Below are 20,767 nucleotides of genomic sequence, written 5' to 3' on the forward strand. Positions count from 1 at the left end.
CTCCCCTCACCCGTATATTGTTTCTGCGTCCTCTATTCTGCATGTCCTCCATCTGGGTGCGCATGGAACGGGAAACTGTAGATTGTCTCTCAGAGTCTTCGCGTAGCTTAGCCACCTCCGCTTTCAATGATGCCAAGTCTCCCTCCACTGATGTGACCCGATCAGCCAGGCCATTGATATCTGCATGGATGGCGGCTATTTCGGATCTCGTGGAGGCGACTATTCTTTCGGTCTGTTCCTCCATATCTTGCTTGGTGGGGAGCCCCTTCAGGAATCTCCATATATCCTCCAGACTTGTAAGGGCGGATGGGCCCGACTTCAGAGAGCCTGAGATTGCCGGCGGCGAGGGGGCCTGTTCCGCCATTTTGTGAGTAGCCTGGTTCTCACCTCGTGCCTGGAAGTACCTAGTTAGAGGTCTTTGTGAGGGGGTATTAGGGCACTGCTGGGCCGAGTCACCCTTCTTGGTTCTTTTCATGCCACTTCAGGTCAGCAGGGAAGGGATTCAAGGTCAGTTTGAGCTATAGAAGACGCTCATGGCCGGGAGCTGAGAGAAAGCGCGTCCTCACCCTTCCATTGCAGGCTCCGCCCCCCACAATACGTGAGTTTTAATTATGGAGGCATGTATTATTTTAAAACTATAATGGCTGAAAACTGAGAAATAATTAATTTTTTCCGTTTTTTTCTTATTCTTCCTGTTAAAATGCATTTACAGTAAAGTGGCTCTTAGCAAAATGTACCACCCACAGAAAGCCTAATTGGCGGCGGAAAAAACAAGGTATAGATCAAATCATTGTGATGAGTAGTGATAAAGTTATTGGCAAATGAATGGGAGGAGAAAGTTGCTCAGATGTAAAAAAAAATCTCAACCCTGTAGGCTGAAGTGGTTAAAATACATAGAAAATTAAGTAATTACTGAAAACAAATATCAACCCCAAAAAAGCCTAATTGGTGGTGTAAAAAACAAGATATAGATCATTTCATTGTGATTAGTAGCGATTAAGCTATTGGCAAATGAAAGGGATGAGCACTGAAAGGTGAAAATCGCTCTTGTCCGTTAGGGTAAAAACTGCTTTGGTGTGAAGTGGTAATAGGACAAACGAGGTGAGCAGGGACATGTATCTTTACTTACCTGAGGCTTCTCCCAGCCCCTAGGAGTCTTCTGGGTTCCTCCTAGCAGCTCTGGTGCTCTCCACTGGCCATCTGTAAGGCTGGCACTTCTGCCAATGTGTAGGCGCCTACTTGCGATTACGCCCACGTCACTCTCAACGTCATTTTCTGGCTGTTACGGGCAGCCAGCGGGACAGCGGGGAGCACTGGAGCTGCTGTGAGGGTCCCAGAAGACTACTAGAAGTTGGAAGAATCCCCATGGAAGTACAGATACTTTTTCATGCTCACCTCGTTTATGTCGTGTGTGTGTGTGTGTGTGTGTGTGTGTGTGTGCGTGCGCATGCGTGCGTGCGCGCGTGCGCGTTAAGCTGTGTGCCTACTAGAGTCCTTATTTAACAATAAATTAAACATTGCATAAAATGCTGTTCAGGGCTGAGAAAAAAATAATTATTTAATGTACTTTTAAGTGCAAACAAGAACTGTCTTTACTAAATTAGGCATAATTTAATCTAGCTTTGCCATCTGGAACATAGGTGTAATTTTATTATGCAGGATAGATCGATTTTTTAATATGCACACATGTATAATCACATTAAGAACGGGCTATTATCTGCCACCTTATGCAAACCATTTGTTTTCATTTAAGCCATCCTTTTGTAAAAAGTGTTTTTAATTCTTACCTGTAATGGGAAAGGGTTATTGCCAGTTAGCTTTCCTTTAATGTTATTTTGAAATTAGATTGATTAGCAGTGAGCTGCTTGGTTAGTCAGTCTCTGGGTAACATCTCGCCTGAAAATCAGCATCAGTTCAGAAAACTCACCATGCTGCAGCCTTTGTTTCACAAAGCAATAGTGCAACATATAATATTAATGAATAGCCATAGTTTATCTTTAATTACCAGATATTTAGATTGGGACTTCAGTGATAACCCTCCTTCCATGTCATTGTGTGGTTTTCTGGCTTCCATTGCGTTCCATATCAAAATTCATGTGAAAGTGTCAGGCTGATCTCCTCATATCTTGTTTTTTACACACTTATATTCCTCTTGCACTAAGTAGGGGCCTCTCATAGACTTAAGGAGTGCAGCATAAATCGGAGTGGTGTAGCAATAGGGGGTGCAGAGGTTGTAACTATACCAGGGCCCTCCCTCAAAGGCAGTATTAGCTCTTTGTTGGTCCTCTGCTGGTAATAATTACTTCTACAGATGCATTGAATAGTAGTGATCATTTAGGGCTCTTTAAGAATTTTTTTAAGCGCTAGCATTTTTAAAAAAGCACTTTAAACGTGCTTGTGCAAATTAATTTCAATTTGAGTGTTCTCACATGAGGCTTGAGCTTTTTTTTTCAATTGCAAATTTGAGTCCTGCATCATTTTCTGAGCGTTTGCAAGGTATAGAAAAATCACCAAGTGCTTTAAAAAGCGCTTGGATAAGCGATTTTGTGACCGTTTTTCATTAGAAAGTACATTCAACTCCAGGTCAAAGAGTTCGCTTCTTGATTGCCTGCAGAAAGAAAAGCTCAAATCTCCAAAGAAAAACGCGCACAAAAGCGCTTATAGAAATAGCAAATCACTCAAAACACGCTGGGAAAATGCTTTAAAAAAAGCCTTACAAACTGTTCCCCATCCCCTTCTTGCACCTCTGACACTGTAGTTGCCATTGGCAGGCTTTGGTGCGCTGTATTAATTATTATGTATAGAGTGCTTGGGAGGCCTCAATATAAAACTTGCATCGGGGCCCACAGCTCCTTAGCTACGCAACTGCATAGATGTAAAAAGTGGGAACAGTAATATAAGCTTCCAGTGAGAAACTCCATGTAATTGCCAGTCATCAGTCACATGCGTTCAGAAATTCGTATGTGAATGCATGCAATTCAAGCAAGGCCTTCCTGCAAGAACTTAGTATGTGCATCTTATACATACTTTCGTCACACTGCACAAAATTTTAGTATATTCCAAAGCCTGATTGGATATCCAGGGCTGGACGTCACTGAATTGGGACTCTCCAGGTCTCCCGTTGGATTTGACCTCTGGCATTTGCAGCTCGCTCCCTGCATGCCAGGACCAAGAAGCAGAGAGCAAGCTGCAGATATTGGGGGACATAGTTAACAGGGCCCGGAGAGTCCTGGTGCAGTGTCATCTGGCCCTGGATCAGGTGAAATTGTTGCCACTACTCTGCTATTAAGGTGCGCAGGGAGGGGTCACTACACTACCAGGGAACGTTGTATGGGGAGAGGAGAGAGACCACTAGACACCAGGGAACGCTGTATGGGGGAGGGGGACCACTAGACACCAAGGAACGCTTTAGGGGGGGACCGCTAGACATGAGGGGACACTATAAAGTGGAGGGAGGGGGACCAGTAGACACCAGGTAATGTCCTATGGAGGAGGAAGGGACCACTAGACACGAGGGAATGCTATATGGGTAGCGGGCCACTGACAACCAGGGAAGTGATGTGGGGACATTAGAAGTCATGGCCTGGGTTTCTACTCAAGGTTCATACCAAACTGTTTTTCTGATGTCTGAAGGAAAAATAAGTACTTTCGTTTATGCTTGGATTGGTTTATATTTGTGTATATATGGTTTATATTTCTAACCTTTACTTTACAGTCACATCAAGAAAGTAAAATCTTAACCTCCTTGGTGGTTCAATTCTGTCTGGATTTATGGGTCTAAACACGGGACATTTTTTGTTTTTTTTTTAAAGAAGGCCTCCAATTCTTAAAGGAATACTATCGATACCCAAGTGTTCTAAAATGACAATGTACAAATAATGTCTAAGTAGCTGTGTAAACATTTTCCTACTTTTCATGTTAAATATCAGAGGCAAAAGCTGTAATTTTATTGAGGGTAGGATTTAGCTATATTGGGACAAATCAATTGCAGAAGGGATGTCTGCTTCAATTCACAGCCAGAGTTGCATATCAGACTACAGAAAGAAAATATGAAACATATCAAACCCTGAAAGCAAAAACAGTTATCGGTACATTTCCTTTGCTCTCTTCAGACACTTCAGTCAGAAACGGAGCTCCCAACAGCTGCAACTCCTGTGTCCTGTCTCTCTCTGTCACACACAGAGCTACACATAGAGTTAACTGATCAAGTGTGCGGGGAATTTCCCCTCTCCTCATGGCTCAGTCAGTCAGTTTTGGCGTCAGTAAACTTTGAATGTATTTTGCTAACAGTAAACAAAGTATAGTATTCCTTTAAGTCATGACTCACCAAAATATGTCAGAATAAAGGTCTTGTAGACTTCCCGCATATAATAAAAGACTAGAACACAAAATTGTTAAAATTAATTACATTTATGAATAAACTTAAAAAATAGTGAAATTGTACAAATAAGGCACCAGACTATACAGTATGTACATATAATACACCTCCTGCGTGTGGTATATTTTGAAATGGAATGGCGCAGAGGGCGATATTACAATTGGGGCAGTAAAAGCGTGCTTCCTTTCAAACTTTGTTTCCCTTTGCTATCAGTCTTAGGCGGCAGGCAGAGAGTAGTCAAAATCCAGGCAGAGGAGAGGTCGGTGCAGGCGACAGGCAGAGAGTAGTGAAAATCCCGGCATAAATCGGTAACAGTAAGGCAGATTAGCAGAAGCACTTATCTCAGAAGCAGTTGGGATCCAAATGGCTATATTGACATCCTGTAGTGAAGAAACAAAGAAAAAGCTCACAAGCGCCTAGGATAGTCATCCTATTGCTATAAGGCACAGTACTCGACCTGAGGAAGCGGTTTTCCGCGAAACGCGTTGTCAATTAAAAGTGCCCAATAAAGTGTTTTGCTTTCTATACTATATAACGGAGCGACTACTTTTTTAAGGTAGGACCGTCCATTACCTTTATTATTATTATAATATTTTATCTGCTATTATTGTTATTACCTATCCATGATCCAAAAATACAACATAAACCTACTACGTGCGCCTCCTACTCCATTCTGTTTTATATTAACATGCTGTGCTTTCAAATGAGCTTATCTCCCATGGCAGTCATGTGACACGGGAGAGACCAAATTATAACTTGTGATTAGAGACAAATGAAGAGGAATTAGACAGGCTAAACTCTCTACATACATACTGGGTGCATTTTTTTGTTTACCTTCTGCCCTGTGCAATCTGGTCCAGAGGGGGCTTAGACGGGCTAAACTCTCGACATACATACAGGGCACATTTCTCTATGTTTACCTTCTGCCCTGTGCCAGTGATCGGGTCCAGAGGGGGACTAGACAGACTAAATTCTCGGTATACAGATAGGGCTAAATCTTCTTTTCCATTTGTCCTGCGCAAGTGATTGGTTCCACTTTAAATTTAGACGCCGCCCCCGATGACGTCACGCCGCTCCTAACTGCCACACAGCAGCTGATTGGTCACCAGGATCCAGGAAGTAGAGAGGATCCTGGTGGCCGGCAATAGGAGCCTGGTGTCCCGTTGGACAGCATGTGTAGGACCCAGGTAAGGCACAACCGAGCTGAGCTCTGAGTTACCGATACTGGCTATTTTTTCTTACCCTGAGCTCAGCTTGGAATTACGGCCAGGCAGGTTAAAGGGAACTCAAGATGAGGGGTATATGGAGGATGCCATATTTATTTACTTTTAAATAATGCCAGTTGCCTGGCAGCCCTGTTGATCTTCAGGCATAAGTAGTGTCTGAGTCAAAACCCTGGAACAAGCATATGGCTACTCCAGTAAAATATGAGTCAAAGTACCTTGTTCAGGGTCTATGGCTAAAAGTATTTAGAGACACAGCATCAGGAGGAATGCAAGGCAACTGACATTGTTTAAAAGGAAATAAATATGGCAGCGTCCATATCACTCTCACCTCAAGTTCCCTTTAACATAAACTCTATTAAGTTATATTCATTTTATTCTGCAACTACCATGTGAGGCATTAAAGTGAATCTGTACGCTAAAATTTTTACAGCAAAAAGCATACCATTCTATTCATTATGTTCTCCTGGGCCCCTCTGTGCTGTTTCTGCCACTCTCTGCTGCAATCCTGGCTTGTAATTAACCACTTTTCCCCCGCCCGTACAAATTTCTCCGTCCCCTTTTCCATCCTTTAACCCCCAGGGACGGAGAAATCCGTACTTTCCGCGCTCCCGCCGCTGCCCGCGCTCCCGCCCGTAAACACGCCGCCCGCCGCTAGTAAACATGCCGCTCGCCCGGAGATCAATGAACGCGAAAATCCATTCCCGTTCGTTGATCTAAGCCCCGCAATGATCCGCTGCTCTCCGATGAGCAGCGCGATCATTGTGAAAAAAAAAACACTTACCCAGCCTCCTACTACTTCCTCCAAGAGTCCGGAAGGACGCTTGGAGGTCGCATTAAAACAAAAAGTTACTGTGGCCATCTTGTGGCCAAATAGTAAAACTATACCCTAAACATTTTTCACGTACAAATAAATTACTTTTACACAAAAAATTACCTCCCACACTCCCAATTTTTTTTTTTGTAATTAAAAAAAATTAAACAATTTACAATAAAAAAAATACATAAGTAGTTACGTTAGGGACTGAACTTTTGAAATATTTATGTCAGGAGGGATTAATACTGTAATTAGGGATGGACGCAAAACTGAAAAAAATGCACCTTTATTTCCAAATAAAATATTGGCGCCAAACATTGTGGTAGGGACATAATTTAAACGGTTTTATAACCGGGACAAAAGGGCAAATACATTTCATGGGTTTTAATTACAGTAGCATGCATTATTTAAAAACTATAATGGCGAAAACTGAAAAATAATGAATTTCTTCCCACATTTTTCCTATTTTCCAATTAAAACACATTTAGAATAAAATAATTCTTGGCATAATGTCCCACCTAAAGAAAGCCTAATTGGTGGTGGAAAAAACAAGATATAGTTCGTTTAATTGTGATAAGTAATGATAAAGTTATAGACTAATGAATGGAAGGAGCGCTGAAAGGTGAAAATTGCTCTGGTGGTCAGGGGGTAAAACCCCTCAGTGGTGAAGTGGTTAATAGTTTTAGGCAGTGTTTACAAACAAACTAACCAGCTTGTGATAGGCTCACATAAGCAGAGTGTGTGAGTCATACAGAGCGTGCAGGGGGCCTGCAAAGGGCGTGTATCCCTTCTATCCAATCACAAGCAGACCTGCACATTCCACACATTCCAGCCTTTGCCAGACAGAGCCGACAGAAGAAAACAGATTAGATCATATAACAGAGATAACACAGCCACTGTGCAATTAGGAAAGGCTGCAGTAAGCCAGAGCACATTAGAACAGGCAAAGGAACTTATAGGATAGAAGAACAAAGGCTTAACATTTTGTTACAGAGTCTCTTTAAGATATATTTTGACTGCTAGAAACATATTCTGTTAATTTTTTTTTCTGAATTCCAGTTTTTTTCTTTTATTATTATATTGTTTACTTTTCTGCCTGAATGTTAAAGTCTCCCCTTCCCCACAAATTCTCAATATTTTCACCATTTTTGAATGTTTCCCCAATTACTATTATAGTCATTGCAGCCGTGTGCTGGTATCTGTTGGCTGTTTCTATGGGAACAGACTATATACCGTACGAGATGGCAAAAAGTATGCATACATTAAATTTCTATCTCAAAACTGCTATAAATTAGATGTTGGAAACATGTCCTCTGCTGCACCCCTTGGAGTTATTGCTGCAGCTGAAACGAATGTCAGAGGTTTCTAAATTTACTTTTGAAGCTCACCTTCATGAAAGCAGCATTAAAGGAAAGATGATTTCTCAGTACCTGGAGATATAACGTTTTCAGAAATAATCTTCCTATTTCATATGCATGAACTGCTGTAGCCGTACAAAATGAAATGTGCCTAACTAATGGAAAAGTGGAAGGAAAGTGTGACGACAGCAGTACAAGCAGCACCTCTTTCACCATAAGTTTGTTACTGATTTGTTGCCTTATCTGGATTGGGCACCTTTTATGTGTGCCTTGCTGCTTGTTGTATGCAGGTACACAGCCTGTTATCTCACTTCCCAGCATTCATGAGGCTCTGAAAAGAAATCATGTAAGCAGAGGTTTAAAATAGATTTGCTTCTGCGGAGTAAAAGGTGTTCAGCGTTTCCTTTAAAACGGGGTTGTCAGCCATAAAATCAAATTCCTATTACTCACTGCTCTGTGTTTATTATGTAGTCTAAAGCCGCATCTACACGAGTAGATGCGGCCGCGATGCTCCTTATCAATCGAGCCGCTAATGCGGCTCGATTGATAAGATCCGACAGGACGGATCTCCGCACCGCCGATTACCTGCTCGCTCCCCGCGAGGGGACAATGGCAGGGAATCGTGCGGGAGATAAGCGGCATGGGCGGGGACGAGCGGGCACGAGCGGGGAATCGAATGCGGCGCGCGCAGCGAGCGGGGACGCGGCGGGCACGCGGAAGAGGCGATCCGGCGGCTAATCGAGCCGCCGGATCGCTGCAATATGGCATGGTGTAGATGGGGCTTTAAACCTGATCCTGCATTGCAAGCATTCCAGTATAATCATAAATGTTTCTGCTGTAATAAATCATATATCGTTCAGCCTGGCTGCATTTGGTACATTGCAGAGGACAGGAAAGCTTGTTATTTCTCCTCGCTTATTCCTGATCCTTACTGATTGATTGGCTGAGGGCAGTTGAGTGTGACACGAGGCTGGGAAGGGAAATACACCTCATTCCTCTGCAGAAGCTTCTGAAATATGATCTTTGTTGTGCTCACTCGTATTTACAAAACAAGCTAGATATGACATAGTGCATTTTCTAGGAGAAGAAAAAAGTAAGGGAGGAAATGACATGAGGATTGGCTTCAGTCACACAGTCGTTTTCTCTTTATTTACCATATACAATTTACTTAAATTAAAACGTGGACAGTACATTACATATGTTATGTAGAACAAGTATTTATCTACTTATATCTGTGTTTTTTTCCTGGAATAGTATGGCCGTCCCTGCTGCTTTAATTATGTGATGTACTGTAAATAGCTTTTAAACTGCTGTTGTCCAGAACATTCGTCAGTGATCAATTTAGGTGATAGTCTATTGTCTAAACAAACGAGCACTTTCTTCTGCCATCATCTCTACAACAATCATCCCTGTTGGGTTTGTTCTCCAATTTGCTTTAGTGCTTCCGTCAGACCCCCTTCTACTCAGCCTTGCTTGTTGGTGGGGAGCCAAGCAAGCATCTTTACAGGGATTGCTGCCACAATGTTACCTGAAGTAATCATGAAGATCAGTTTAGGTGACATTAATTGGCATGCTAGTTAACTTATTCATGCATTCTCATCAGAAAGTGCTCATAGCAGAGCAGCGTGGTAGCAGTCGCTTTTATCCAGCAATGATGTACCTTTGAAGAGCACTAATTAAAGTGGACCTGAACTCTTGCACAGGACAGAAGGAAACCATAAAGAAATGCACCCTGTATGTATTTAGAGCGTTTAACCTGTCTAATTCCCCCTCATCTGTGTCTAACCACAAGGTTTAATTTGATTTCTCCCATGTCAGCTGACTTCAACAGCAGATATGGTAATTTAAAAGCCCAAGATTTTAACAATATGTCTGCTTCCATGAAATTAGACACCTTGCAGATGTATTGTAAGATTTGTATCAGCTGTAACAAATAAATGCTTTTCTTTAAAGGTTATTATGCTGTTGTTTATCTTTTAGAACAGAGAGGATGATCTGAGTTCAGGTCTGCCTTAAAATCCACAGTCATGGATTGAAATTATCAAAAGAAAGGGACTTCACATAGAGAAATACAAATATTTGTATCTTCTTCTCCCAAGCATAATTAGCTACATACCTTTACATTGTCTCTCTGAAGTCTGATTTTTCATCAATCCCCACTTTCTACCAGTAGTCTAAGGCCTGGTTCACATTGGCGTTCGCCGTCAGGATTTTCCGGACTGGATCCGGACCGCGTACTGTACAAACGGATCGGACGTTCGGCGATCCAATGTAACTCTATGGATCCGTACACACTCGTCCGTTCCTCACTGACCGGATCCGGACTCTGGGCCACGGTCTGGATTTTTCCAACCTGCGCTATTTTTGCCGTACGTTTCATCCGGCTGCCGCACCCGGACCGGATCCTGAGACTACACCATCCGCACAGCAGAAACCAATGAGAAACTGAAATGACACAACACACTGGCTATAAAATCCGGCCTATCTACCCCACTTCCGTAGCGTTTTCTATGGTGATAGCGGCCATTTTGGATGGTGACACATGGGCCCAGCATTGGAGGATGGGGGAGGTGTGTTTAGAGGGGTCTGGGTGTTTTGTGGAGGGTGGGGGTGGTGTGTTTAGCTAGGTATACAGGGGTGAGGTGTTGTGGGGCTGAGGGTGGGGTGTTTAGATCTGGATACTGACAGGGGTATGGACATCCGGGTATAGCTGTAGAACTTCTCTAGGTGTTGTCTAAGGTCCTTGTAGAGGGTCTGGACCTCTACCCTCCTTTGCCTTCTCATGAGAAGAGGGTGCACCCACCATCTCCTGCGAGGAGCACGCTTCCTTCCCACATAGTAGCAGGTAAAAATTAAAAAGGAGACAATTCCCAGGTAAAATCAGTAAAAATACACTGGATCCATGGTCCAAACTACAGTCTCTCTATCCAAGAATGGTCTCCACACTCCAGGCTATCTCCAACAATGACTCCAGGGCTTCTGCACACCTCCCAGAACCCAGTAATTTATATAGTCTTATCTCTTTAAAAAACGGATCCGGATAACAACCAGATCCGTAACGGATGAACATCCGGATGCAAACGGATCGGATCCTGACCGGATCTGGATTGCAACCTGATGCATCCGGATCCGGACGTAACGGATCCTGTCATCTGGTCCGTTTTGGTAAAAACGCAAATGTGAACCGGGCCTAATGAGTAATAGTAGTAAAACTAGAGCACAACTAGAGAAACTGTAGGGATGGAAAAGGATGTGAAAAATATACTTACACCCTGCTTTGTGCAGATTTATGAACCAAAGACACAAGTCTTTTACTTAAACCATATACTGTTGCAATATATTCCTGCAAATTTGCTAGAGAGGTCTAGCAGCTGTAGACTGAATGAAGTAAGAAGATGATTAGAGACATTGGCCTCAATTCTGGTTCGCTCACCGTCCGTTTTACCACATAAGTGGTATTTTACTGCATGCAGTAAAAGCAATTTGCTGTTCTGGTAGGTGTTAGTCATAATTTACCGCACGCTGAAAATGATGTCATAAAATATGTGGTATTTTACCATAATTTACCAATCAGTTTAAGACCTGCCTGTACCTGCCGGTAAAGTCAATTTGTTTACATTATGTAGTTTCTAGTGGAGTTCCTATTTCAGTAGGTTGCTACATAATCAAATACGGTACATCTCCCCCCCCCCCCCCCCAATAAAAAAAAACCTTCCAAAGACTATCCTAAGTTATGGAAGGCAATTAAAGGCTATCATTAATATTTAGAGAATGCTAACTACTGAAACTCAACTCTGCATGTTTTACCGCATGTTCGGAAGTGCAGAAAAATCTTTCAGAATTGCGCCCCCCCCCCCAAAAAAGGAAAATACCGCGTGAGGTATTTTACCGTCAAAGAAAATATTTACTGCACATAGCTACCAGAATTGAGGTCATTGAGTTAGACCGGGGCTTTATACAGATCACAGATGTCAAACTCCAGGCCTGGAGGGCCAAATTCATGTCAGTGTTTAAGATAGACTGAGAAAGAGAGGAATGTGTTCTACCTGATGGACCACACCTTTCCTTATTCAGACCCATCAATTCATTTGAGCCGTGCCAAAAATGTGTGAGGACCTCGGCTCTCAAAGGACCGGGTTGACATCCCTGATATAGATAGATGGTAGTTGCATCATACCTTGTGCTCAAACAAAACAAATGCCTAGCATAAAACTGTCACTATTTTATTCCCCTACAATGCTTAAACCACAGTTACAAGAATACTACTTGACAATTTGCTCATCATATCCATTGGTGCCTTATATATATGCAATGGATATAGTCCTCAGAGTTCCAGTTTTTGTTCCTGCGAGTCTCCGATGTTATCCCGCCTTTAATCATAGCCTAGTAAACCACATACTTATGCAGATATATACACATGCTAAACAAATTCTACAACATATCATGATACAAAATCAGGACATGATCAACACCTTCATTCCTTACTGTATATATAGAGTCTACATCATTTGCTGCTGTATTTTTTATTTTATTTTCTAATTTTTTTTGTATTATTTTTTTTGCTGCGGTATTAAAAAAAAAAAAAAAAAAATATTCAAAATTGTTCATCTCACCATTATATTAGCTTTACCTTCACTCAATTTTGCATGAAATGACCTAAATCATCAATTATCCATCAGCTATAAAAGAGTTCAGGTCGATCACAATGTTGAGTTCTTTTGAGTTCAAAATCCTTCAATTTTATTGAATTTCCAACCACACTGCTCCCATCTTATTACATTATTACATCCCCTTCACTTAGGGACTAATTTTCCATTAATGATACACTAAAGAATGATTAGTTTGAGAATAGTTTTTAAACCCTTATGCTTGTTCTTTATACAGATAGTCCCCGGTTAACAAACAAGATAGGGACTGTAGGTTGTTCTTAACCTGAATCTGTTCTTAAGTCTGAGCACTGTGCCATCTCTGCCCCCTGTACCTCCTCTGTGCCCCCTGTACATGCTTATACAAGTTTAAAAGCCATCTTTTCGTTGAATTTTTTTAAAATTTATTTTCTCAAAAAACTACAAGTCCAATTTGAAAATTTTTGTGGGGGGCTTGTTCCCATGGAAACACAGAATCTATGCCGTTCGTATCGGCGGGTCGTTCGTAAGTCGGGCGTTCGTAAGTCGGGACTGCCCATATACTCAACTCTAGGACCTCGATTCACTAATCAGTTTAGACTAGTCTACTGACAGTTTTTAGTCTACTGATGGTTTGGTGTAATGTTTTAGACCTGTTTTTAGACCTGGTCTAAAACATTAGATAATTAGGTCAGTAAAGCAGGGAAAATGATCAAAAGATGCAATTCTCAAAGGCAAACAAGGAGTGGCCACGGCCACTTTTTCTGACAGAGCTTACTCCAGCTGATTTTTGTCGGTAAAGTAATTCTGTGAGGTATTTTAGACGGGAAGATGGAACCTTTTGAAATATTTATGCAGGAGTTTAATTGTATCCAGAGGAGAGCTCATCAGAAGAGAAGGATGTCAGTCATAGCTACTCGTTTGTGAATTGCATCTTTTGATCATTTCCCCCGCTTACCGACCTAATTACCAAATGGTTTAGAGCAGGTCTAAAAACAGGTCTAAAACATTCAGTAATTATTAGTGAATTCCCTCTTGATGCAACTGATGCAACACCAAATGATCAGTAGACTAAAAACCATCAGTAGACTAGTCTAAACTGCTTAGTGAATTGAGGCCAATGTGGAGACTTTGAACCTTTGTTTTGGAAATTGCTGCTTGCTTGGCTGTTGTGCTTGTCCTCTAATATCTCTGGATCCTTAATTTTTAAGTATGTAGATCGCCTCTGCTGACTCCATTATTAATTAATTTATTTATTTATAAAGCGCCAACATATTACACAGCACTGGACATTAAAGTTACGGACAATATTTAGGGGTGATGTACATCAATAAGACAAAACAGGAATACATGCAAACCAGATCACGCTGCACAGTATAAATTCAAGGTAATGCTTAGTCAGTCACTGGATAGGAGCATGGAGATAAGGCAAGTCGAGTTCACTCAGATCCATAGGATGGGTGTACAGTAATGGAAGTGCGTGATCAGGTAGGAAACACAAGGAGGAGGTCCCTGCCGAAGGCTTATAATCTAGAAGGAGAGGTAGGGACACGAAAGGTAGGGGAGCAGAGTTCAGCTGGGAGTTTAGAGCACCAGTGGGGGGTGGTAGGCCAGAGTGAAAAGGTGAGTTTTGAGGGCCTTCTTTAAGATGTTGAAGGAGGGAGCTGCCCTAATGGGTGGAGGAAGGAAGTTCCATAGTGTTGGAGCAGCTCTTGAGAAGTCCTGGATACGTGCATGGGACTGCGTGATGCGGGGGGGGGGGCGGTCAGGGTGAAGTTCATTGGAGGAGCGGAGTCGGCGGCTTGGTGTGTACCTGAGTAAGGTAAAAAATGTAGGTTGGACAGGTGTTGTGGATCTGATTCTGGACTGGATAGGAAGCCAGTGGAGAGATTCACAGAGGGGAGTCACCGTGGTGGAGCGATAGGAGGAGTGGATAATTCTGGCTGCCACATTCATGATGGACTGCAGAGGGGCAAATCGGGTCAAGGCAGTTATTTATGAGGGCATGGATAAGGAGTTTGGTGGTGGCAGAGGTCAGGAAAGGGCGGATCTTGCAGATGTTATGGAGGTGGAAGTTGCAGGACTTTGTGAGGTTTTGGATGTGGGGAGTGAAGGAGTGCGGAGTTCAGGGTGACACACAGACAGCAGGCTTGAGAGGTAGGGCGAATGGTAGTGTGGTTAACAGTGACATGCACATCAGGGAGGTTCAGGGTTGGCCGGGGTGGGAAGATCATAAATTCCTTTTTGTCCAGAACTAGTTTCCGGAACCTAGTGGACATCCAGGAGGAGACCTTGTCCATCGTAGTGGTGGATGGGTCAGGGGTGTGGAGGGTAGATCTGGGTGTCATCTGCATACAGATGATAGTTAAAACCCATGGAGGAGATAACTTTGCCAATGGAGGATGTGTATAGGGAGAACAGCAGGGGGCCAAGGATCAAGCCTCAGGTGACTCCCACTGAGAGGTGGTTGGGGATGGATGTTGTCTCAATGAAAGAGGTCGTAAATGAGTGGTTGGAGAGGTAGGATGAGAGCCAGGCAAGGCCGAGGTCATGAATGCCCATGGACTGGAGAGACTGGAGAAGTAGGGGATTGTCCACTGTGTCAAAAGCTGCTGAAAGGTCAAGGAGGAGGAGAATGGAGTATTTGCCTTCAGCTTTAGCTAAGGCGAGGTCATTAACCACTCAGGTGAGAGTTGTTTCAGTTAAGTGGACAGGCTGAAACCCAGATTGCAGTGGGTCTAGCAGGGAGTTGGGATTGAGGTACTGGGTCAGGCATTTATGAACCGGACACTCAAGGAGTTTTGAGGCAAAGTGGAGGAGGGAGATAGGGCGGTAGTTGGAGGGTAGTTGCTTTGCCTCACGGGAAGGGTTTTTAAACCCTCTAACTTCGCTCACCACTGTAGTGGGTAAAATGAATTGCAGCAAAACATGAGGAAAGGTTCAATGGTAATATTTATTGAGCTACAATCCTGTTATAATAATGATCTAGGCTTGCAGAATCATAGTTACATTGTATTTGAGTAATTAGTGAGCATCAATATTATTTTTTACCAAGTATTGCAGCATCACCCAGAGAAGATCAGGGGGACCTCAGCGACCTCGGAGGGGAAATACTTGGCGACGGCATGTCTGCTTGTCCTTCGAGAGTCCCAACTCAAAAGTATTTTCCCTCCTTTATATAGACAGAATTCAATAACTGCGCAGGCGTAGAACATGTTTCATCAATGCGCCTGTGCAGATAAGGGTGCATGACCACCATGTGCTTGTATTAATGCGCCAAGACACATGACTGCGTGATCACAACGTGCTTTAGATGTCACAGAACACGTCTGACTATTGTTGCTTGTGTGAGAACTTCGCACAACATCTCATATTTTGACTAGTGTTGTAGATGGCAACATTCTCATGGTCAGTTGGCCATGAGAATGAAAAAACATGTTATTTTGAATTAAAATAACTGCCAGTGTTGTAATAAACTAGTCCAGTACTTATAAAAGAAGCTAACATATATCGTGGACACCAATCTTATCAATCAATCAGACATTCATGTCACTTTTGTATCTCAGTAGTGAAGGGTTGAGGGAGGGTTTCTTGAGCAGGGGTAGTACAGTGACCTGCTTGAAGTCTGAGGGGATGGTGCCTGTGGATAGGGAGAGGTTAAACAGGGTAGTGAGAACTGGGGCCAAATCCATGAAGTTGAGGATGGAGTAAATCTGAAGGGTCAGGGTCAAGGGGAGGAGTAGTGGTATGGTAAGTCAGCAGTAGGTGGTTGACTCCATTTACACTTCATTATCTACAGGCCTTGCCTGTTGTTTGTATCTATTAAAACTAACAGGCAACTGGCATTTTTCAAATGAAAACATGCCTCCCTTCGTTTTATTCATCATTTAGGATTTCCTAGTATTCATAAATATCTGAGCAGGAAATCTGGCATCACTGACATTAAATAGAAAAATCTGGGGAAATTGGCAATATTCTTTCAGCCATCCATTGTTCTTTTCATTCTGCACAGAGAAAAACCAGCTCCAGTAAATTGCCATCTTTTCTTTCCAGGAACATACCAAGGATGAGCTGGATGCCTGGAAGATTGTTCGTGTTAGTGAAAATTTTCGAGTGATTGCGTTGGGGTTGCCAGTGCCAAAATATTCTGGCAATCCCCTTGACCCACCATTGCGCTCCAGATTTCAAGCTAGAGATGTTTATTATCTTCCTTTTAAGGTAAGAAAAAGCAAAGAAAAAACTTTAGTGTGAACTTTCATTTCTCATCCACTGTTGATCACTTCACACAGTTATTTAGGACCCACACACCTCACATACTATGTACACCATCTTGCTCAGCTGTCTTTTAATGCAAGTAACATACTGTTTCTTCTAGTTTCAGCTTCACAATAGTATCGTGTTAGAAGTATTTAACTAGGTGCCAGTAAATCCAAGGTTTATGGCTCTGTCCACACTTGGGATTGCAAAATGCTAGCAAAATCGCCAGCGTTTTGCACAGGGGTCTTTTTGACTGGTTGTTTCTACAATTATTGAGCAATTGTGATTCATAATTTTGTAACATTGAAACCGTGATTGCTCCGCGTCTTTGTTTCCGGAAAATGGCAAATCAACGGCGATTTCTGCAGTTAGATCACTGCCATGTACTATAAATTACACTAGTGCTTTTCAAAGTACTAGCAATTGCTGGCAGTTTGGAAATATGTGGAAGACGCCTCTAAATTGCCCCAGTGTAAATGGGCCCTAACTCCTGGCCAGAACACGATCTGTATAGCATGTGTGTTTCCTCCCACATCCTAAAAACATTCTGATAGGTTCATGAATTTGTGTAAAGCCAAATCCACCCTACTCTGTCCGAACCTCTGTGGTACATTTGGTTTCACTGTTACAGTACACATTTATGACCATGTAACGATAGCAAGTTGAGATTTGTAATCTTTTATGTTTTTCACCCAAACAGGATCAGCTTCAGGTTCTCTATTCAGTTGGATCAAATGTCCCTCCAGAAAAGTAAGATACAGTGAAAATACGATTGTTTAGTGCTATTGAAGTGGTCTTCTAGTTTTCCATCTTTCTCTTGAAACTTTCGATTGTTAAAGCCTTCTTTTGGGCACAAAATGGTTATATACATTGGTGCAAGCACTCATATTTTGAAATGTTGATTATGTCAACGTAGAAGCTTCTTTATTACCGCATATCATATAAACCACTTGTAAAATGCCTGGTTGGAAGCCCAGATGTCGGCCACATCCTGCAATCTTCCCATTCAGATTCACACAGTCCCAGGCAAGATTCTACTTCAATGGTGTGTACACACCGTTGACTTATGACGCCAGCTGGTGATTGGGACCCGATCCCCTCGGGCGACATCGTGGGGCCGGCCAGTACAAACACGTTTCAGCTATGTAGCTGATAAAGCGTTCTGTTACTATGTGGGGGGATGGAGGAACGATGGAGCCGTGCGTGTGTGATGTGGGGGCGTGAACAATGATTTTCTCCTCGGTCGGGTAGGTTGATCCACCTGGTGGATCAATCGCGGGTTGGGGTTCGGAAGGGGGGGGGGGCTACCATTAAAACGCTTGATTATCGTCTGAGGCGGTCGTTATCGGCCACCTCAACTGACTTTAGTTAAACGTGTGTACGAGCCTTAAAGTGGATCCGAGATGAACTTTTACTCATTGCATAATTGTGTTCCTTTCATATACGGTAGTTTATAGGGAATTCCTCAAGCACAATACTTTTTTGTTTTTGGTTTTAATACTCTAATTCCCTATAAACTAAACAAGCCATGCCCACAGGTTTTTAGAGAGCCAAGGCACTTTCAGACAGTAGCAAGGGCTCAAGGGAGCTCAGTCTGGGCAGGAGGAGGGGGAGGTGTTACTAGCCAGAGATTTCAGAGGCAGGAGGGAGGATTACGTTTTTTTGCTCAAGATGCAGATAAGCCTGCCTCTGTGTAATGTTTACAAACAACATGGCTGCTGTCATTGTATCACAGGAAGAAATATTCATGTTCTATTAAAGCTGTTTGCAGCTAGATTTGCTGTGTAAACAATCTAAACTTTAGATAAGATATATAGACAAGTTACTTGTTATAGTTAGTTTTTCTTCTCGGATCCGCTTTAAAGGATACCCAAGGTGAACTGACCAATGCTTGTTACAAGCATGTTTAGGCATGTCTTCATGCCCTTTGCTCCTCCTGTTTATCCGTTCACTGCTGTCCATCTTTGCTCTTTGTGTAAAAGACCCCACAAGTCTGCCAAATCCCACGCTACTACACAAGTGCTTGCCCAATAGCACATGTCCTTGCGATTGAACTTAAAAAAACATCACAACAGATTTTTTTCTATTTATCTATCTGTCTGTCTGTCTGTCTGTCTGTCTGTCTGTGTATGTATGTGTGTGTGTGTGTGTATATAGATAGATAGACAGACAGACAGACAGACAGACAGACAGATAGATAGATAGATAGATAATAAATAAATAGAATGTAAAGGCATTCCCCTTGATCCAGTGTTGTGTCCCCGAGTGCTTCCCGAAGATGAGTGGCTCCGTTCTGTGCATACTTGAGCATGAAGCGTGCTTATGCTCAAGTATGTTCAATACAGAGCTACCCCCAGTAATAGTAGAGTAGAGAGTAGCTCTGTATTGAACACCCCACAGTATGAGATATTTATACAATTATGTTTATTTTATGATGGGGCGCTTACTATCATTATATTGATTGATTCATTACTATTATGATATATTCACTACAGGCAGCATGGTTCTTCTTTTTAATTGTTTTTATTATGGTTCTATAGGGATTTAACATTGTTCATTAATAAATTGTTACCTTTTTGAAGACTACATACTTGTGTGGTGCTGTGTTAAAGGGACTTGCTTCTCCTTCCATATGTCACTCTACTGCGCAGGCGCAAAGGAGTCGCGCCTGTGCAGTAGAGCGGGTTCAATGGGGTTTGGCTATTTCTGCCTTACCCCAAATGAAGAGCTGCTATTCCGCCTGCGCAGGATCGCGGTAGATAAATATTTATATCATAGCTGTTCGGGGGTCGCAACGATGGATTGCCGGGACACCGGAGGACGGGGGAAGCCTCGTTGGGATCCAGAGGCTTCCCCCTCCTGAGGTAAGTAAGTAGGGTTTTTTTTCATTACAGGTTTTTTTTAAGAAGAGTAAAAGTTTACAGGTTATGTCAGCCAATATTTCTGGAACTACTGACCTCTTTTGACATACAGGTTTTTTCATACTGCAGATGACCTTTGTTGTATTTTGTCATTTCATACTTCTTTTATATTCCCTAGTTTTATGGCAGCTGTGCATTAATTTGCCTGGTATTAAATATTTTATCAAAATATTAATTTCTTTCTCAAGTTTTACTATATTTGTCTTGTCTTCTGAAAGGCACTTTTTATGGTGTTTAACTTCCATCTGCTTCTTCACAGAATTTCCCAGCTCTTGTCATTTGCTTCAACTCTTTGCTCTCAGGAATCCGCCAGCCTTGGGCTCCCAGACTTCCCAGCAGACAATCTGACAGCAGCCATTGGCATTTTGGTAAGCCTCTTAGAATGGCATACTTTTAGCATCATCTTTAAATCATTCATTTAAGCCTTGTATTCATCCAAAATGAAAATCATTAGGCAGCTGCCCATACAGACCACAGATTGTGCTTCTAGTTTGGATAGAAATAAAGATGTTCTCTTTTGCAGACTGATTTTTTTTTTGTATATAAACCTTATACTGTATTTTACATATTTAAACATCTTGCCTTTAGTGAACATATAGAAGCCATGAAATGCTTTGTTAATGCATTATGTGGGCTTGGATGTATTTTGTTAGTCAGATGATCATTTACTTTTACTTTCCTGTATTCTTATGGTTATTATTCTATTCTTTTTATCTGTATTTGGGGCCACCAATAGCAAAATGTGCTGTAATTTATACTGACCAATTATATTGTAGAGCATGTAGTGATTTTTTTTTTCTCATAGTAAGGGCCTGAGCCCACTAATGCAGTTAAGACCGCTTTTCAGTTACACATCAGTGTTAGGGCTCGTGTCCATTGCAACACAGAGCCGTGTGGTTCTGCATTGCGCGTCGCTCCCGGAGGGAGGAGGCGGAGCTTGTGATCCCATTCATAATATTGTATGGGATTGCGGGCGCAAGCACCCTGAAATGCAGGAACCCAAGTGCTGCGATTCAGTGGTGAATCACAGCACATGTATGGAAACATCAGAGAGTGCAGCCTATGCACTCTCTAATGTCTCTGTGATCATGTTCCCATAAGCGCAACTGAAAGTGCGCATATGGTAACGAGCCCTTAGGCAGTTTATCCAAATATAACAGACAAAATATTTGGGTTTCCCTTGAAAGA

At 42.3% G+C, this 20,767-nt stretch overlaps 1 protein-coding gene across 1 annotated transcript in view; it reads left to right on the plus strand.

The window, feature by feature from the left end:
- VWA8 (von Willebrand factor A domain containing 8) overlaps positions 1–20,767 on the plus strand; it is a 476,746-nt gene that overhangs the window by 89,288 nt on the left and 366,691 nt on the right. Inside the window, exons 7-9 of the mRNA XM_068267802.1 lie at positions 16,455–16,619; positions 17,359–17,408; positions 19,839–19,947. Of these exons, the coding sequence (XP_068123903.1) occupies positions 16,455–16,619; positions 17,359–17,408; positions 19,839–19,947 (324 nt within the window). The remainder of the gene's footprint in view (positions 1–16,454; positions 16,620–17,358; positions 17,409–19,838; positions 19,948–20,767) is intronic.

Source organism: Hyperolius riggenbachi, chromosome 2 (assembly GCF_040937935.1).
Source record: "Hyperolius riggenbachi isolate aHypRig1 chromosome 2, aHypRig1.pri, whole genome shotgun sequence".
Lineage (NCBI taxonomy): Eukaryota > Metazoa > Chordata > Amphibia > Anura > Hyperoliidae > Hyperolius > Hyperolius riggenbachi.